This window comes from Stegostoma tigrinum, chromosome 2, assembly GCF_030684315.1.
Source record: "Stegostoma tigrinum isolate sSteTig4 chromosome 2, sSteTig4.hap1, whole genome shotgun sequence".
NCBI lineage: Eukaryota > Metazoa > Chordata > Chondrichthyes > Orectolobiformes > Stegostomatidae > Stegostoma > Stegostoma tigrinum.
This window is the reverse complement of record NC_081355.1, coordinates 21,380,407-21,399,496: the sequence shown is the minus strand read 5'-3', so window position 1 is coordinate 21,399,496 and position 19,090 is coordinate 21,380,407. Positions and strand designations below refer to the sequence as shown.

Sequence of the window (19,090 nt, the reverse complement as noted above, 5' to 3'; positions counted from 1 at the left end):
ATCCACAGTGCACTTCCCAGACTTGAATGAATGTGTGGTTCTTTGAAAAGCTGATAGATGGAATGAAACTTTGCCTCCTGAGATGCGTGGAACCATCGCTGATTCTGCACTTTCAGGATGAGAGTGTGCGCGGACCAGGCCCGAGCACAATTTCTGAGTCTTGCTTTTAGTCTCAGCGTTGTCCAAATTAAAGTGCAACATCATGGGTGTCAACATTACAGATTCAAGGATCCTGGATGTCTGATGTTATGTTCAATCAAGTTGTCAGTTGCATGTGAAAGATGAAAAACATTTGGCCTTTACAACTTTTTTCATTCCTGGGATCTCTGAAGAGTCTGTTCATCTCTCACGTGGGTTTGATTTAACCAGGTTTGACAGTGACAAAGATACTGGAGCAGACATTTTAAGAGTACACGTGCATGTTACAAATGCCACAGAGGTTGCGAGCTGTCCCCAGTGAGCGAGTAGGAAGTGCAGAGACAGGAAAGCTTAGTAGCTTGGGATGATGAAGTGAATGAGGGGCTTTGAATGGAGATGGTGAATGCAATAATGATGACTGCAGTTATCCTTGGCAAAAGGTGCATACAGTGGCATGTTTTGTTTGAGTTGTGGCTGTAAGAATATAAGGTAGCCAGAAAAGATTGTCTGCATTCCACTCTGTGCAGAAAATCATTAATCTTCATTCTGCCTGCTGTGCATTTCATCCAGGGCATTGCACTGACCTGAGCTGCCACCTCACTCTAGGCTGGCTGACTCTAGGAGCATGTCCTCCTTTACCAGTGCCCTCCTTTCCACTACCCCATCTGCCAGCACCTCTGGGTCTGCATCAGTGCACTGCAGAGCTAAATTGTTTATCTCAGTTATTTCCCAAGGGAAAATGTTGCAAGCATCACAGAGGGAAGAGCAGTTCTAGGCTGAAAGTGTCTGAAATGTGGTGGATCTGAACTTTAAATATGGCAACAGAGGTGTGTATGTTTCAAAGTCTCAGCAAAGGTGAGCACATCCCTATACAAACAAACGATCCCATGACTTGTGCACTCAAGGGATCAGTTACGTACTAATGAGATGAAAAATTGCGTGGGCCATTGACAGAGTGGATGCCATAGCTATCACTTGAGAAAGCGCTTTGCTTAAGAATGGGTAAGTTTGGCACCATGTCTGAATTTTTCTTTTTTCAATCTCAAGCACTAATTTCAAATGGAATTTTAAGATTTCTCATTGACATTTAACTGTGGTGATTTAGGCTGTAAGGTGCACTTACTGATCCAATTCCAAATTGATAGTGATTGATCTTCACATTTTTGAACCACACATGCAATATAGATGCAACTCATAACTTATAAAAACTTATAATGGACTATGGCTTACTTGTTTTTATTTAGACTGTTTAAAATGTTTAATTTCAAAATGTGTTGTTTTTAAAATAACACAGCTACAGAAGAACTGCAGATTTCAGTTCACTGAATGTTTGGCAAAGTCCTGTGTGAAATCAATGAAATGTCACACAGGTAAATTGTCAGGCATAGTAGGAACTGAGGATGCTGGAGATTCTGAGATAACAAGGTGTAGAACTGGACGAACACAGCAGGCCAAGCTCTCTGTGACTCCTTTGTCTGCTCCACACTCGCCTCCAGCCCCACCACACCCAGCACTTTTCCCTGCAATCGCAGGAAGTGCAACACCTGCCCCTACACCTTGCCCCCCCCTCACCTCTATCTCAGGCCCCAAGAAGACTTTCCACATGAAGCAGATGTTCACCTGCACATCTGCCAATGTGGTATACTGTATCTGCTGTTCCCATTGTGGTCTCCTCTACATCAGGGAAAACAAAGAGGCTTGGGGACCGCTTTGCCGAACACCTACACTCAGTTTGTACTAAACAACTGCACCTCCCAGTCACGAACCATTTCAACTGCCCCTCCCATTCTGCAAACGACATGTCCACCCAGGGCCTCCTGCAGTGCCACAATGATGCTACCTGAAGGGTGCAGGAACAGCAACTCATATTCCACTTGGGAACCCTGCAGCCCCATGGTATCAATGTGGATTTCACAAGCTTCAAAATCTCCCCTCCCCCTACCGCATCCCAAAAGCAGCCCAATTTGTCCCCGCCTCCCTAACCTGTTCTTCCTCTCACCTATCCCCTCCTCCCACCTCAAGTCCCACCCCCATCTCCTACCTACTCATCCCGCCCCCTTCACCTGTCCGTCCTCCCTGGACTGACCTATCTCTTCCCTATCTCCCCACCTACACTCACCTTTACTGGCTCCATGCCCGCCTCTTTGACCTGTTCTGTCTCCTCTCCACCTATTTTCTTCTCCATCCATCTTCGATCCGCCTCCCCCTCTCTCCGTAGTTATTTCAGAACCCTCTCCCCTCCCCCATTTCTGAAGAAGTGTCTATGCCTGAAACGTCAGCCTTCCTGCTCCTCTGATGCTGCTTGGCCTAAATTGTCAGGCACATGTTTAACAGGATAAGACTTTACAAAGAGATAAAAGCAGGCTGATTGCCTTCTTCCTCTTAGCAGAAAGCCAGCTATCTGGTTTATACTCCCCAGGAATAACAAAAACGGAGGTTAAAAGGCTAATTTCAATTCTACTGGAATGGACTACTGGGGCTGAACACTCTCATGTGTGCCATTCTGCATTCAGCTGTTAGTGAGCTGTGCAATTCACAGTCAAAGAATTATCCCCCCGTGACATTATGTTGCAAGTAAACACCATATCTCACTTCAAGTGCTGCAAGCCAGTTAAAAAGGAAACAGGTAACAAAGTGCTCTCTGACCATCAATATTGGAATTTAATGATGGTCAAAAGACATCAAAATGATAGAATCAGAACCAACTTGCAACACTAAGGATTGTGAAGCTGACAATTCACCTACCAAAGTCAATGTGACTGGTAACATCCACTGCTCTGGCCGCAATATTTAAACACCTGCATTGTGCCAAACACTTGGAGACTGGTCCAACAATCCATTTTTAAAAAATTTTAATCCTTTTTCACTCAGTCCTTATTTCTAATCTGTGTGTATATGTGTTGTATTACCAGTACTTCTTGAGTTTAGTAGCGAATAAACTTAATCTTCTTGTAAATTCAAGGAAACTGATTAAATTGGCTCCCGCTACACACAAATTAGTTTGATGTCTGCAAAAGAAGGGATACTTTTTAAATTAACCTGACTGCAACCAACTGAGCAGTTGAATGAACAACGAGGAGATAGTTCATCCCTCTTCACCTGGGAGATGAACAATTTCAGGAATTCCATCTGGGATCATAATGCATTTCAGAAACTAGCTAGGATCTGGTCTTAACAAATTAACTTGGCTACATCCCAATCCTTGAGCTTTGATTTATTTTGACCCTTTTGAAAAAGTAATTTTTACAGCAGAAGTTTAACTCGGTTTAATGTTCTACTTTTGCAGTCAGTTTTTGTCGCAATAGATTCTAGATGTTCCCGCCAATGGGAGCATGAATATCAGTTGTTTGTGTCCATGTGTTTTTAATTGCCTGCATATATGGTGCAGATAATTATCATTGTTCAAATGTAACGTGCTTTGAAAGTACAGCAGGTACTGGTTCATAACCTTCAGTAAATCTGAAGAGCCAGCTGCTTTTGGAGGTTAAAATTGTTTCAGAGATAGTAGGAACTGAATTTCTGAAGAAGGGTCTAGGCACGAAATGTCAGCCTTCCTGCTCCTCTGATGCTGCTTGGTCTGCAGTGTTCATCCAGCTCCACACCTTATTATCTCTGCTTTTGGAGGTTGGTGAGTGGTGGGATTGTGGTAATGCGTGGACTCGAAAGTGGTCATCTGAAGCTTAATTTGATCAAGTGTTTTCATCTTACATGCCTTTTCTATCTCCTGATTCATTTTCTGCTCCACTTTGTGATTATTTCTCGGAGGCCCGTACACAACTCCAGTGAGGGTCCTTTTTCACACAGATTCTTCATCTTCTGACTCTGTATCACTTCTTGCTATCAAATTAATTTCATTCCTTAATAACATGGTAACTCCAACACTTTACCCTTCTGCCTGTCCTTTTCATAGGACATTTGTCCTTCGATATTTTGTTCCCAGCTCAGAGGCCCTTGCAGCTATATCTCTGTGATAACCACAACATTGTATCTGCCAACTTCAATCTGTGCCACAAGTTCATTTAACAAAGTGTAGAGCTGGACGAACACAGCAGGCCAAGCAGCATCTTAGGAGCACAAAAGCTGATGTTTTGGGCCTAGACCTTTCATCAGGGTTTAGGCCCGAAACTTCAGCTTTTGTGCTCCTGAGATGCTGCTTGGCCTACTGTGTTCATCCAGCTCCACGCTTTGTTATCTTGGATTCTCCAGCATCTGCAGTTCCCATTATCTCTGATCACAAGTTCGTTTACTTTGTTTTGCATGTAGTGTGCATTTAAATACAATGCCCTTAAAATGTTTTCAATCCTCTGGCTTGCTATTCATTTATGCCACAAATATGTTTTTTTTCTTTCAATTTAATACTGTTCTTGAGTTCATTGAACACCAGATTGATTTATTCCCTTCCCAGAATTCCTCATTGGGATAGTTCTTAATTGTGAGCCATAAACTATTTTCTTAAACTTCTGCCATTGTTCATCAACCATGTTTTCTGCAAATCTCCTTTCCCAGTCTGCTCCAGTCAACTCTGCACTCATTACTTAGCAATTTTCCTTTGTTAGGCTTAGCATAGCTGTTTCCAATCCAAGTTTCTCCCTCTTAAAATGAATGGTAAACCATATCAGGTCAGCATTTCCTGGGGCATCTTTTACTCTAAATTCATTTATTAAACTTGCCTCAATTGCACATTACCAAATCCAATATAGCCTAATTGCTGGGTGGATCCGTAACGTTGTTCTAGGAAACTGTCCCAAATACTATCTATGAATTCTTCCCTGTCATTACCTCTGCCAATTTTCCAATCCACACAAAGATTGAAGCCACCCATGATTAATGTACTACCTCTTTACCTGAGTTACTCTTTGTCCTAGCGTATTGCTACTGCCATAGGGCCAATAAACTATTCACAAAGATATCTTCCTCCCCTTGTTATTGTTACCTCCGTCCATACGAGTTAATGTCTTCTGACTCAAGATCATTTCTTATTAATTCCATGTTGTCCTACCAAAGCCACACGGCCATCTGTTCCTCCAATAAGTAACATACCCCTAAATATTTTGTTCCCAGCTTTGATCTCCTTGTAACCATAATGGCTATAAGATTTTATCTAATAACCTCTAAGTAATTCATTTAGTATTTTTTTTCCCAATTCTATATACCTTTAAATAAAGAGTTATTAATTTTGCCTTTTACCATTTTTTTAAATCCCCTTTGGCCCTATTTGCTGCATGCTTTTTATTTGCTTGTAAGTTCAGTCTCTTAATGCCCCAGCCTGGATAGAATTCTCTAAATAGCTACCCTGTGTTCATAAAATATGGACTTTGTTCTTTGCTAACAACTGAGGTACAGTAATACAGTTCATGTTCAAGGATTTGGGTGCAGAAATTGGCCTGTTTTATACTGATCAATAGTCAACTGGAAATGCACGCGTGGACACACTTGAGGATAGAATCACAGTGATGGTTTCCTGCAGCTGGTATCATGTAGCTTGTTAAACTTCCCTGTTTTGATCTCAGTAAGTGCATAAAGTGCCATTTATGATTTTATTCCAGAAAAGCAACAAATTCTTTGGGTGTGAAATCAGAAATTTGAGCAGGGAGAAGGAAAGAAATGAGAAGATAAGACATTTTAATGCACTGTGGTTTTATTATGTTTTTGTCAGCCATTCCCATTTGACAGGAGTTGACCAACAAATCTAGATGAAATCACCAATTTACTATGAAGCTTGGGAGGTTTGTTCTAGAAGTTTAGTCTATTTCCAAAAGATGACTGAAGCCTTAATATTCCAGTCAAATAACTGCTTCATGTGGTTTTCTTATGTCAATATGCTTAAATTGGGAATTAGTTGCATTTTAAATATTATTACTTTGTACTATGTATGTCATATTATTTGATGGTTCATATGAAATGAAATACTCACTTACAGAAAATTGTGGATTTTATATTTCTCTTTTTAGCGTCCCTTGGCACTGGGTGCTGACATCTGCATGTGTTCTGCAACAAAATACATGAATGGTGAGAGCATTTGGTACTCAAATGAAGCCTTACGTTTGCAATTTAATGTTCAGGCCTTGAAATAATTGTTCAGAGGTGGTATCCCATCACCAAGCCACCCATTATTTACATGTTCACAGTGCACTGGCTGTGGCCAGGCAGCTCAGAGTGAGTCCTGAAGTGAGGAGATTCTGAATCTCCTGGTCATCCAGGCCTTCCTAATTGACTCAGGTTAACAACCCCAATTAAGGATTTCATTCTCAATAAGATCCACCTGGTTCCAGTCACTACAGACCTGTTGTTTGGAAAATAATGATGAAATTCTGATGTCATGTTTTGGTCTGTTCGATGTGTTTTGTAAAATATACAAACCATTTGAGTTGTTACGATCTCCACAAGGCTTTCTTCATCTGTCTGCCAGTTCTAATTGTCAATGGCAGGCATTATATGCATTTACAGTGTTATTACCTCCAGTAAAGTAAATTTATCTTAAAAGTTTTATTAGCCTAAGGAGAGGATCAAAGAGAGGTCCTCAGGAACTAAGAGAGATTTCAGATCATTTATGGACCTTACTCAGAATTGCTAGCTATAGGTTTGGTCCTGTAATAAAATTTTAGTAATTATCCTCCTTAGGAATGTTTGGAGCACCAAAATTATCTCAGAATACAACATATCTACAAATATATTGTAGCAGAAACAACTAAACATTAGCACACACAAATGAAAGCAAAGCATTGTGGATACTGGAGATCTGAAATAAAAAGAAATTGCTGGCAAAACTCAGTGGGTCTAGCAGCATCTGTAGAGATAGAGAGAAACAGAATTACCGTTTTGAGCCCAACATGGACACATATGAAGCTGTGCTGAGCTCAAAATCTCTGACCTGCATCTTAGCAGAAACAGGTTGTGTTATTTTCGGTGAGAACTTCATGGAGGTTGACCTTTTATGAGGCCTAGTGAGCTTTCTCATACTATCTTTGTGCGTTTGCTACATTGCCTTCACACCAAGCCCCTGTGGCAGCCTGTTCATCATATTCTCCTGCATGCTTTAGAAAATCCTGTGACTATACTTAAAAGGCTATTGTGTACACAGTCAAGTGCTTTCTGTCCAGACTTGCCCTGCATCGTTTGTATCACTTTCCCTGGACACAGCAGATAAGATAAAATTGGCACCTGCTTCATAGGCAAGGACCCTGAGGTACTGACAGACAGGAATTTTCAGAGGAAAGCCACCCACTTCCCCTAGAAGAGGCAGTGATACATGACCCTGACAGCCTGGTCTGAGTTGCCAGCTGTGTCAGTGTGGCCTCCAGAGTCTGAAGAAAGGTCCAGCAGTGTAAGAAGAAGGACAAATCTCTCACTATTGCATGCAACACCTTCCCTTACTCGGTCTTACCCACTCAACTCCCCCCAGAATACCTGCCCAGCCTCTGTGCTACCAACCTATATGCCTAGAACAAGTTACCACTTTTCCCTCATCTGCACCACCGCTAACAGCTCTGCCAGGTATACACACAGATCTGTACTTTATCACTCTAGTTATTGGAGCTCAGCTGCAATGACAAGGCGACAGAGGTATGTGGGAACTTTACCTCAATCCAGTGCCCCTCCCTCACAAGGAGATTGGATGATGTCAATAGCTGGAGAAGGAACCACAAGCAGGCTCCCCAGAAGGCCTCTTCTGAGCCACTCAGGATGTAGCTAGACCTTCCACCTTCTCATTGCATACCACCCTCAGCCCTCTCTGGGCTCAAGCTAAGGAGGGTGCCCCATCTCTGAGCAGAACATAATCAGCTTGTCTGGTCCCTCTGGTCACAAATACTTCAAAGGCTCCCAATCAAAACTCCAAGGTGAATGGGTCCTGCCTTAAGTCAGGTCCCTCACCCCAGCTGCAAATCCTAGGACTGCATCAAAATGTAGTGGGAGGAAGGAAACATGGATGGCACTTCATTGTAAATACTTTGTCACACTTGTTAATATGTTTTCACTTTTCATCATCAAGTTGTATGAATGAATGTTTGTCTCGCCACAACTACAAGATTGAATTTACGGATCCTAGCCATCCTTTGTGCTATGCAACGTTTTACGTTCCAAGGTATGAACTAATTCCTGTATCATGAGCAGGCGATGAGAACTTGGGATGTGCTTGATACTTTGGCCCCGAGACTCGATCTTCCAGGTCACAATACGTTGCTTGTGCATCACAGCCATGAGTTGGATTGATTCATGATGTTGCATGATATGATCAAGACTGGTTGGCGTCAGGATTTTGGACTCCATAGAATCAGATAATGCCTAAGGTTCCAATACAGCATATAGACATTTTTCACCTGTTGATTCATAGAATCCTCACAGTGGGGAAACGGGCCATTTGGCCCAACAAGTCCACACTGACTCTCCAAAGAGCATCCCACCCAGACTCACCCAACGACCCTATCTCTGTAACCCTTCATTTCCCATGGCAAATCCACTTAACTTACACATCCCTAGACACTATGGACAATTTAGCATGGCCAATCCATTGAACCTGCACATCTTTGGACTGTCAAAGGAAACCTGAGCGCCCGGAGGAAACCCATGCAGACATGGGGAGAATGTTCAAACCTCACACAGATAGTTGCCTGAGGCTGGAGTTGAACCCAAGTCCCTGGTGCTGTGAGGCAGAAGTGCTAACCAATGAACCACAGTATCCATGCCCCCGTATGGGTGTCTGTGGAATGCTCTTCACCTTGGAAGGGCCTCACATCACACATGGTGAAAGGCCCTTTTCCTCACAGAATGAAACACTTACCCCAACCACACCAGCGGTGGTGGCTACCATTTCCAGCTCCATTGTGCACTTATTTTTTTACAGCACGATGGAAGGAAATAACAATTACTCCTCAAGCAAAGATCCTCGGGCTCAGTGTCTTGCTGTTCGAGATACCTCATACCCAAAAACATTCCTTTCCTGGTTGTCCACTCCATCAATCTCATTGGTTTTGTACTTCCCCAAGAACCCAAGCAACACATCAATCCCATTATTGATGGTGATGAGCTGGCCCAGGACTGATGGAAATTCTTTTAAACTCTATCTTTCCTTTTTCCCCTTATTCTTAAATTATTTAAAATGGTGCCGGATTTTGGTGACGCTGGGGAAGCTTTTCACTGTATTTTACTGCTTTTCTCACTATAACATATCTGTAACAATAAATCATCCAATTCAAAGTTATTCAATCCTTCATCTCCCCCTTTACTCCCCCAGCCACAGTCATACTGAATCAAAGTGCCAGATAGAATAGACCATATTCCCTGCCCCCGCACCCCCCTTTGAATCTAGTATGTTGTTGACTGTTGATAAACACCACCCCCACTCCTGCATTACACCCTTCCCTTCAATGCTCTATCATCTCCCCCAATTTAGATATTAAGTTGTCCCGTTTTCATTTGTAATGTCCTGCTGTTGCCAATCCACACAGTTGAGTTCCCCATGTCCCTTAGAGAACATTGACCTCAGACAAACGCACGTTGACATTTAGCGGATAGATCCCAGGACTGACTGTGGACCACGCCCTTGACCTATGTAGGCAGCCCTGGATGATTAGTGAGCAGATCCTTGAATGATCTCTGTGCAGTTCCCTGACTGACTTCTCCCAACTCCCAGAGTTGGTTGCACCAGAGGCACAGGTTGGCCATGGTGCACTTCCAACACTATAGGAGTAAGGACACTCAGACACTGACCAGCCCAAACCCCTGGACTGGTCCCCAAGGCTGCCATTGTCTTATTAGAACTCCCTCACTGAAGAGTATCTCCCTGGACTTGACTGAGCACTATTCCTCTTCGACTTTGAGACATGATGATTCAGTTGAAGCACGAGCAGTATGTTCAGCACTTATACAGTTGGCACATTGTGCAGATGAGAGAATGATATATCACGGTGCCATACAACAAGATGTCTACCTCCTTGACTGGTCACTGCTGACAACCAGGACAAACTGCCTGGCTTTGTGCCTGCACAGAAAGGTAAGGTAAAACAAAAGTACAGTGAGCCTTTAAGCTCTGGTTCAGGGAGAAAAGCATAAAAGGCAATGCAGGGATACTGTGAGCACAAAGGATGCTGCAAAGTGACTGAGCAACCCTGAGATATAACCCAGTCCAATCCATGAGGTAGGTACCTATCTCTGGGTGCAAAGTCATGGCAGCAACATTGTAATGAAAGATGCTTGTATGCTCCAAAGTGCGACACTATGTATGCAGAGCTGTGCTCAGAGTGAATCATGGGTGTGCCATGATGATGCAGTGAGGCCTGCATATGTTGGATGCCAACGTCTGTGGATGGGGTGTTGTGCAATCACTACCCAAGGATTGTGCCCTGAGTTGTTGGTGCCTGGCATCCGACATGGAGGTCCAGAGGAGCAAACAGCAAGTGAGAGCTACCAGGTTAACAGTCTGACTTCCATGTTGAACATTGCCACCATCTAGTTTCTATCCAGCAGGGGGAAGAATGGAAATTCTCATATGAATGTGCAAAATTAGATAATAAAGAGATGTTAATACATAATATTACATGCAAATAGGCTTCTCACCACTCACTGGTGAGAATCTTGTCATGTCATTCAATGCTTAATTGGGAAATGGGACATTTTGCTCTTGATGTCAAGAAGCATTTTGCTGGCCATCTTGCATGATTCTCCAAATTTTCTCTCCATTGCATATATTGTTCAGGGGCTGGGAAGATTCCACCCAAAGTTAGCATTTCCAGCCTATGGCGTTAACTCCGGTTTTCTCTCTCCGTAGATGCTACCAATCCTGCTTTCTATCGTCGGCATTTTCTCCTTTTCTTTCAGCATGTAGAATCCTAACTTAAGAATTCTAGAATACTATTATTTGCTTTGTTTTTTGGTCTTTGAAAGATTAAGGTTAGAAAATTTTAGTCAGAGTTTAAGAATGTTTATTACGCCAATTAATTCTTTTTCACATTATAGTATTCATTACAATACTGGAGTATGACATAATTATAGACATATAACAACTACTCTACATGTAAGTAAATCTTCAATAGTGTCTCCACTTAACAAGGACGCTATATATTCACCTAAAAATATCTGTTATATAACAATTTTACTCTAAATTTAACACAGTGCTCACTCAGAAATCAGATAGATACTGAAACAAATATGTCAAGACGGTCCATTCACTTCCACTATGGCTTTCTAGCAATGGAAAGTGGGTAGATATGCTTTTAAAGAAGAGTTTAATTGGAGGTCCTGACAAAGCTCTAATTCTATGTGCAGTCAACAAATGGCTAACCTTGTCTGTGTGTGTCCCATTGTTTATTTCATTCTAGCTTCACAAAAAAAAGTCCTTGTTTGTGAAGCATAGTGTAAGGGCTGCTATTTCAGAGGGTAATCAATCACCAACTGTATCACAGTGATATTGGAGTTGCATAATGGGAAGATCGTGTAAGGCCTGCAGATTTTCATTGTTACAGGATATTTAGAGAACCTTTTTGAGTTCTTACAACATTCCAATAGTTTTTTGTTTCCATTTTTGTTTAAATTGAATTTAATTGTTAAAGTGCCATGCAACAGTTAAAGAATTCTCTGGATTACTTTTCCACACCTCCTGATTTAATGTCAAGAAATACAACCAGTGTAATCTTGTAACTCTTTGAAATGATTATGGGCAACACCCAGAAGGAACTGTTTGTGAAGTGGTAATCATGTATATGACAATCAGTTATTAGTTTGTTAGTCCTTCAGGTGAAAGCACTTTGCATGGTTTAGTTTTTAACAAGCTTTCAGTGAAATATGTAACAAAGTTATTCCCTTGAATAGCTGTGTGCACTTTACCCGAAAAATACACGACAACTTTTTAAATTTCCAGGTCATAGTGATGTAATCATGGGCCTGGCTTCTATGAATCGAGAGGACCTCTATGAAAGACTGAAATTCTTACAAAATGGTAAAAATTTACAGTTTTCTGGGCATCATTTTACATAATACTATATGAATAACTGTATAATACTGCATGTTTCTAAAGTTGGAGTTGTTTTGTTGTGAAATATGCAGTAGCCTAGAAGGGTCAGTGATGATGGTGGTCGTTTTGCCACTCGCTGTGAAGCTTTCTCTAATCCAGTGATACTACATATTTCTCCTGGGGTCTTCCAATAGTGGCTAATGCAGAAATGGGCAGTGTAGCTTCCCAAGATAAGACCAGCAGGTGCAGGAGAGATGTGTGTTGAGGGGTGGGGAGGAGGGACATTGGGATGGTTGTCTTAAGTCTTAAGTGTGGGTTGGTGATTGGGTGAATGAATAGGTGAGTGGATGATAGAGTGAATGAACAGATAGGAGAGGCGGGGAGTTGGATAGTTGGGGGTGTGTCTGGTTAGGGGGTGTTTTCAGATCCGATTGGCATGTTTATTGGGTCTCGGGAGGTGCGGGCATTCTGGTCTGGTCAAAGTGCTGGAGTGTTATCGGGTGCTTAGGGATTAGTAGTCAGGTCTGGATGGAGAGGGGTGGTCAACAGTTACTTGCATCAGGCTAAGGCTAGTTGAGTGGTCGGTGGTAGTGAGGTTGGATCTGGAGACTGGTTAGATTGGTGCATAAGTAAGGGAAATATTTGACTCATTGGAGGACAGTCATATGGTATTGGTAGTTAGTCGGGTGCATCAATTGTGTTGCTCACTTCAGTTAAATGGCTGTTAAACAAGGTATTAAACTTTCATACATAACTATGCAGCTAAGTCCCACTTATTTGGTCCGAGTCTACACCCTATGCTAACGGTTGAAGACATTCATGGGTGGTCCTGGGCAGCAGGGAACCAGCCTTTTGGAGGTTTAAACCTCCTGGGCAATTTGAATGTAGGCCTCCAGCCTCCTGACGCATACTCTTCAATGTATGTCTTATTTCTGATGATCTGGAGACTGTACATTTAGAACAGTCAATCTTTCATTCTGGCACAGTGGAGTTAAATACTTAAGTTAGTCAGAGGTCGAATCAAAGGAAATATGTTCCTTATTTTCCACTTCTGTCATTGGTTGTTAGGCTTGGATGTTGTTAGCAGTTTAAGATTACAAGTCTAAAGAAATCAACGTCCAAGAATTTGTTCCCAGGCCAAATCAAACAGGAATTGATAATATAATAATATAACTTATTGGAACTAAAACTGGAAGATTAAACTTGATGTAAAGTGTTCTCATAGAACACAGAACATAGAACATAGAACAGTACAACGCAGTACAGGCCTTTCGGCCCACGATGTTGTGCCGAACTTTAACCCTAATCCTAAGGTCTATCTAACCTCCATCCTTACCTTATACTATCATCCATATGCTTATCTAATAGCCACTTAAATGCTCCTAATGAGGCTGACTCCATTACCCTCTCTGGCAATGCATTCCACGCCCCTACCACTCTCTGATTAAAGAACCTACCTCTGACATCTCCCCTATCTACCTCCACTCACTTTAAAACTATGTCCCCTTGTAATAGCTCCCTCCAACACAGGAAAAAGTCTCTGACTGTCCACTCTATCTATACCGCTGATCATTTTGTACACCTCTATCAAGTCATCTCTCATCCTTCATCATTCTAAAGACAAAAGCCCTAGTTGTCTCAACCATTCCTCATAAGACCTTATCTCCATTCCAGGCAACATCCTGGTAAATCTCCTCTGCATGTTTTCCAACGCTTCCACATCTTTCCTGTAATGAGGCGACCAGAACCGGACACGATACTCCAGATGTGTCCAAACCAGGCTTTTGTATAGCTGAAGCATAACTTCACAGCTCTTGAACTCAATCCCTCTATTAATGAAAGCCAACACATCATATATCCTTCTTAACAACTCTATCCGCTGGAGTGGCATTCAGGGAACTTGGACATGAACCCTAAGATCCCTCTGCACCTCCAGCCTGCTAAGAATCTTTCCATTAACCCTGTATTCTGCTTTCAAGTTTGTCCTTCCAAAATGAATCACCTCACACTTCCCCTGGGGTGTGAAGAACCTTTCCCTGCTCTGCTCTATCAAAGGACATTTTAGTAACCAATAAGATAGCCAGGGATGGTGTTTGCAGTGGTCGGTTTTCAGTAAACTTTATGTGTGGTTTGATAAAAGAACATTTGAGAGATATTCCTTTTGTAAATCCTACCCATTAACATGGAAGGACTAAAACAATGCATATCCCTTATAACCAATGTTCAAAAGGCACAGAGACTTCTTACAATGTCTTATGGTTGGAATATCTTATCTCCATGATTTCCTAGTAATTGTTCAGAGTTTCAGTAATTGTGACAAAATTTGAGTATCCCTTTTTCATTTAGAATTTAGAATTCTCTAACATTTTCACTCAAATCAACCCTTTTGTATATCACCACCAGGTCATCACAACCCCATAAACTGATGGAATACTCTTCCTTTGTCTGCATAATTGCAGTACTAACAATACTTAAGAAGTTTGGCACCACACAAGACTAGCGAGTTTTGAGAAGATTTGTAGCTCAGGTTGAGGTTCTGGATGTGAGATTGCTCGCTGAGCTGGAAGGTTCGTTTTCAGATGTTTCGTCACCTTTTTTTATTTGAAAAAATGTACTTTATCCATAAGATGTACAAAAAATAAAACATTTATACACCTACCCAGCCATGCAAGCTGCTCCGGGTTGCCCAGGGGTACGTACACCAACTAAAGGAAAAAAACAAACAAGAAGAATTAAAAACAAAGCAAAGAAGATACCCTGGCAGTCGTCTCCCCGCACAGTACCAGTTGGCCCCCTGACCAGTTGGGGAAGGTGCCAGCTGGGCCCAGTTACCAGATAGGGCCCTTTTCCCTTTTCTGGACGAGGGGGAGTCATACGGTGGTCTTTCCCCACCGCGCCTTGGCGGCGGCTGCCCCAAGCTTTAGGACGTCCCTCAGCATGTAGTCCTGGACCTTGGACTGCGCCAGTCTGCAACACTCGGTCGGGGTCAGTTCTTTCAGCTGGCAGATCAGCAAGTTGCGGGCAGACCAAAGAGCGTCTTTTGCCGCATTGATGGTCCTCCAGGCGCAGTTGATGTTGGTCTCGGTGTGCGTCCCGGGAAACAGCCCGCAGAGTACGGAGTCCCGCGTCACGGAGCTGCTCGGGACGAACCTCGACAAATACCACTGCATCCCCCTCCAGACCCCCTGCGCATAGGCGCACTCCAGAAGGAGGTGATCGACAGTCTCGTCCCCCCCGCAGCCACCTCGAGGGCAGCGTGTGGTGGCGCAGAGATTCCGGGCAGGCATAAAGGATCTCACTGGCAGAGCCCCTCTCACCGCCAGCCAAGCAATGTCCTTGTGCTTGTTTGAAAGTTCTGGCGATGAGGCATTCTGCCAAATGACTTTGGCAGTCTGCGTGGGGAACCACACGACGGGATCCATCCTCTCCTTTTCCCGAAGGGTCTCGAGGATACTACGTGCTGACCACTGCCTGACGGCCTTGTGGTCAAAGGTGTTTCCTTTCAAAAATTTCTCCACGAAGGACAGGTGGTATGGAACAGTCCAACTACTCAGAGCGTTCCGCGGCAACGAGGCCAGGCCCATCCTTCGCAACACCGGGGACAGGTAGAACCTCAGTAAGTAGTGACACTTGGTGTTTGCGTACTGAGGATCTACGCACAGCTTGATGCAGCCGCACACAAAGGTAGCCATCAGGGCGAGGGTGGCATTCGGTACGCCCTTTCCCCAATTTTCCAGGTCTTTGTACACGGTGTCTCTGCGGACCCGGTCCGTCCTCAACCCCCAAATGATGATGGCACGGGTGACCGCAGTGGCGCAGGTCCAGGGAATAGGCCAGGCCTGCGCCACAAACAACAGTACCGAAAGCCCCTCGCACCTGACAACCAGGTTCTTACCCGCGATGGAGAGGGACCGGAGCGTCCACCTGGCCAGCTTCTGCTTCAGTTTGGTGATACGCTCCTTCCAAGTCTTAGTGCACCCTCCAGCTCCACCAAACCAAACACCCAGCACCTTCACCCTGTCCTGACAGTGAAGGGGATGAAGGAGCGGTCGTCCCAGTTCCCGAAGAACATGACCTCGCTCTTACCCCGATTGACTTTGGCACCCGAGGCCAGTTCAAACTGGCCGCAGATGTCCAACAGTCTACTCACCGACCGACGATCGGTGCAGAAGACGGCGACATCGTCCATGTACAGGGAGGTCTTGACCTGAAGGCCTCCACTGCCTGGAATAGTCACGCCCTTCAGGCTCACGTCCTTCCTGATGGATGCAGCGAAGGGCTCCACACAGCACATGAACAAGGCAGGAGAGAGCAGGCAGCCCTGCCTGACTCCAGATCTGACGGGAAAACTGTCCGATTCCCACCCGTTGATCGAGAATGCACTAACGATGTTGGTGTAGAGCAGCCGGATCCAATTGTGGATGCCCTCCCTGAACCCCAATTTGGAGAGGACGTCCCTCATGTAAGCATGAGACACCCTGTCGAAGGCCTTCTCCTGGTCCAGGCTGATGAGGCAGGTGTCCACCCGCCTGTCCTGCACGTAGGCGATCGTATCCCTGATGAGCACGAGGCTCTCAGCGATCTTCCTGCCCGGCACAGCACAGGTTTGGTCAGGGTGAATCACCGACTCCAGGACAGACCTGACCCAGTTGGCTGTGACCTCAGCCAGGATTTTATAGTCCACGTTCAATAGTGAAATGGGACGCCAATTCTTAATTTCTTCCCTCTCCCCCTTCCTCTTGTAAATGAGGGTGATGATGCCCTTCCTCATGGACTTGCACATTTCCCCTGCCCGAAGCGCACTATCGTATACCTCCAGCAGGTCCTGGCCGACCAGGTCCCACAGAGCGGAATACAGCTCGACCGGTAAGCTGTCGCTCCCGGGAGTCCTATTCCTCTCCAAGGACTTGAGGGCTCTGGTCAGCTCGTCCAGGGGCATAGGCCAGTCCAGCCACTCCCACGTGCCGTCGTCTAAAACCTCCGTGATAGACGACAGGAACGACTCAGAGGCCGTGCTGTCTGTGGGCTTCGTGTCGTACAGTCCGGCATAGAAGGATCGGCTGATCCTCAAAATGTCGGGCCGAGACGACGTCACCGAGCCGTCGTCCTCCTTCAGTCGGCTAAGCACAGAGCTCTCTTTGTACACCTTCCGAAAGAAGAAACGCGAGCATGTCTCGTCCTCCTCCATGGAGCGGACCCTGGACCGGAAGATTATCCTGGAGGCCTCCGCGGCGAAGAGCGAGGCTTGCTGGCCCCTTACCTTGCGGAGGTCCTCCATGACATCGACCCCCATCAACTGCAGAAGGAGCAGGTTCTGCACCCTTTTCTGGAGTCGCGACAGCTTTCCCCGCCTCTCTCTTGCCTTCTGAACACCCTTGAGGACAAAGAACCTCTTGATGTTCTCCTTCACTGTCTCCCACCAGTCGCCCGGAGACTCAAAGAGGGGTTTAACGGTTCTCCAACCGGTGTACTCCCTCTTCAGCTCCTCGACGTTCTCTGGAGTCAACAGAGTCGTGTTGAACTTCCACGTCCCCTTGCCGGCCGGCTGGTCGTCCTGTAGGTGACAGTCGGCCAGTAGAAAGCAGTGATCAGAGAAGAACACCGGCTCGACGCTGGTGGACCTGACCGAGAACGCCCGTGACACAAACAGGAAGTCTATCCTTGAGCGGATAGACCCGTCTGGCCGCGACCAGGTGTACCTCCGCTGCGCTCCGTCTGCAGGGGCGCTGAAGACGTCGAGCAGCTTGGCGTCCTTCACCGTGCCCATCAGGAATCTGGATTTGACGTCCAGTTGACTCCCCCCACCTGCTGTCCCCACGCCGGATCTTCCATCTGCATCGATGATGCAGTTGAAGTCTCCGCCTAGGATGACCGGCCTGGACGTAGCCAGCAGGGGTGGAAGCCGCTGCAGGACGGCCAACCGCTCACTCTGTACCGCTGGGGCTTACACGTTGATCAGCCTCAGGGGAGCGTTCCTGTAGGTGACGTCAGCCACTAGGAGGTGCCCCCCCCACCACCTCCTGAACTTGAGAGATGGTGAAGTCACACCCCCGCAGCAGAATAGCCAGGCCCGAGGAGCGACAGTCGTTACCCCCCGACCAGATCGAAGGCCCACAGGTCCAGGTGCCGGACCATTTCCCGTACCTGCTGAGGTGCAGTATCCCGCACTCCTGCAGAAACAGGAGGTCCGCCTTGATGGTGGTCAGGTAGGCCAACGTGGACACACATCTTGCGTGGACTTGATGCTGCGCACATTAATGCTCGCAACTCGTACCCCCAATGTCGGCAGTGACCGCAGTACCCTCCCCAAGTCCACGGTCCAGCCCCTCCATCTGTCCCTTCATGCCCATTGCCCGGGCTAACTGCTGGATGCTCTCCGGTCTCAGGAAACCGTCCATGCTGCCTTCCGGGTGGCATGCCCCTGTCGGGGGTACGGAGGCAGGAGAGTCCAGCTCTGGGTCAGGCTGGGGACGCGCTCTTTCCTCCTTTCCGCCTGGAAGTTCCGGGGAGCCCTCCAGGGCCCCGCCGGCACGTGACTGGGTGTCGGAGGGAGCCTCAGGACACTAATGTACAGGAGGGCCAGGTCGTGCAGGAGGGCCCAGCCCCGCAGGATGGGCCCGAGGCCAGCAAAGCGCCCCACCAGGCTCCGCTCCCACCCGACAACCCGGAGTCGATGGAGGCGGCGACAGGCGACCCAGGGGAGTGGACGACGGTCTGGAAAGCGAGGAGGAAGGTGCGTCGACGGGCCCAGGAACCACAACCATCAGGCGGGAAGAGGCAGCTACGGGGGGCTATAAGAGCTCCTCTGACGAGGGAGGTTCGGAGAGGGCCCGCCCGAAGCAGAAGCTAAAGATCCCAAGGGAGAAGGAAAGCAGCACCCTGCTTCCAGGTGACGGGAAGCGCCCTGAGGCTCCATCCGACTGGACTGTATGACACGAAGCCCACGGACAGCACGGCCTCCGAGTCATTCCTGTCGTCTATCACGGAAGTCTTAGACTACGGCAC

General features: G+C 45.8%; 1 protein-coding gene across 2 annotated transcripts in view; it reads left to right on the top strand.

Annotated features, from left to right (window-relative positions):
- Positions 1-19,090, top strand: part of LOC125466725 (cystathionine gamma-lyase-like) — a 67,806-nt gene that overhangs the window by 29,085 nt on the left and 19,631 nt on the right. The window contains exons 6-7 of one of the 2 annotated variants that reach the window (XM_048561653.2): positions 6,090-6,147; positions 11,993-12,070. In XM_048561653.2, the coding sequence (XP_048417610.1) occupies positions 6,090-6,147; positions 11,993-12,070 (136 nt within the window). The remainder of the gene's footprint in view (positions 1-6,089; positions 6,148-11,992; positions 12,071-19,090) is intronic. The other variant, XM_048561662.2, reaches the window with a different exon arrangement.